This window comes from Chaetura pelagica, unplaced genomic scaffold (genome assembly GCF_000747805.2).
Source record: "Chaetura pelagica isolate M959 unplaced genomic scaffold, ChaPel_1.0 scaffold243, whole genome shotgun sequence".
NCBI classification, from domain to species: Eukaryota; Metazoa; Chordata; class Aves; order Apodiformes; family Apodidae; genus Chaetura; species Chaetura pelagica.
The window spans coordinates 205,558-206,940 of record NW_009952712.1 but is presented as its reverse complement, the minus strand read 5'-3'; the positions used below and the strand labels follow the sequence as shown (position 1 = coordinate 206,940).

Below are 1,383 nucleotides of genomic sequence, written 5' to 3'. Positions count from 1 at the left end.
ACTCAGGCATTTGAAAGCAAATGGCAAACTGAATAGTAACTGTAATGCTCTTTGTAAGAGATATAAATACTGCTCTGTTCTAAGCAGTTACACTCTTATGAACATTTACCAGAAAAAAAAAGGTAATTAAACAGAATTGTTAAGAAGTTCAGTGCCACAGAAGCACAGAGAACAAAACCTTAGAATGTTCTGGGCTTTTTTTAACAGCACAGTTGAATTAAAGTTTGACCCTGTCAGTTACCACAGAAATAACTGCTTTGCTGCAGCCTTTGGCCAGGGTCTCTGGGGCAGCATTTTGCTGCCCAGTGGGTTCAGGCCCTCTGAGTTCTGCAGAGAAACTAAAAACTGGGTTGTGATCCTTGAAGGTTTTCAGTTGCTGTGGGAGCCCTGCAGGAGGGTGTGCAGCAATGCAGGGGCCCTTTCAGCACACCAGGAAGCCAGATGAGGAGCAGTGCCTGGTGCAGAGGTGATGATGGGGAAGAGGAGCTGGGTGCAGCTCCGTGCTGCCTTCAGCCAGGCCTCACCCAGCTCCCTCCCAACCCCTGCACTGGGCAGCAGAGCTGGTGGTGTGACCCTGTGCTGGCTGGGCCAGGCTCCAGCCCCCTGTGGGCACGTGTGCTGCTGCATCATCCCACATGTCCAGCACAGCTTCACTTCCAGCTGCTGGGCAGAATCAACCAAGGTGCAGAGTCACAGGCTTCCTTACCAGGCCATGAACCACTGACATGCAACAAATGTTGAGGATAAAGCAGTGCAGTGATTTGCCTTCCTGTAGGTGCCACTGGAAAAGCCACTTCATATTGTCATGTATTTTTCAGAAAAATGGTGATTTTGTAAACCTTAGCAGCAATGGATTCAGAGCCCTTCCTTTAGTGCCTCCGGGGTGGGTGGCACTGCCAAGGCAGACCCTGCCTGCAGGAGATGGTTCCTTTGGCACAGCAACTCCAGTTGGTGTAGGGAGGGAGCTGTCACTGTTCCCATTACACAGGTCTGTGTCTTGAGGACATTTTAATCCCACTGGAAAAGTGTGACATGCTGGGTAGCAGCTAGAAGGAAGAGTAACTGGGGGCTTGAAACAGATTCTGCAAGACCTGTTAGGCAGCGTTTCCAAGAGCAGGCATGCCAAAAAAAACCCAGCTTGAGCCTTTTGTGCTGCCCGTGTTCCAAAGGTTCGGCTGGAGGAGTTTGGGGTCGGTGCTTCTGACGCGGGGCTGGCGGGGCCGGGGTCTGCTGGGCAGTGACCCGCATGGTGCTGCCCCGCTCGGCGCTGTCCCGCAGGGTGCTGTCCTGCTGTCCCGCACGGGGCTGTCCCGCTGTCCCGCACGGGGCTGTCCTGCTGTCCCGCACGGTGTTGCTGTCCCGCTGTCCCGCACGGGGCTGTCC

General features: G+C 53.7%; 1 protein-coding gene across 1 annotated transcript in view; it reads left to right on the top strand.

The window, feature by feature from the left end:
• The first annotated feature begins 1,246 nt into the window (after window positions 1–1,246).
• Window positions 1,247–1,383, top strand: part of LOC104386044 (SH3 domain-containing protein C23A1.17-like) — a 36,918-nt gene continuing 36,781 nt past the window's right edge. The window contains exon 1 of the mRNA XM_009994577.1: window positions 1,247–1,279. Coding sequence (XP_009992879.1) covers window positions 1,247–1,279 — 33 coding nt within the window. The remainder of the gene's footprint in view (window positions 1,280–1,383) is intronic.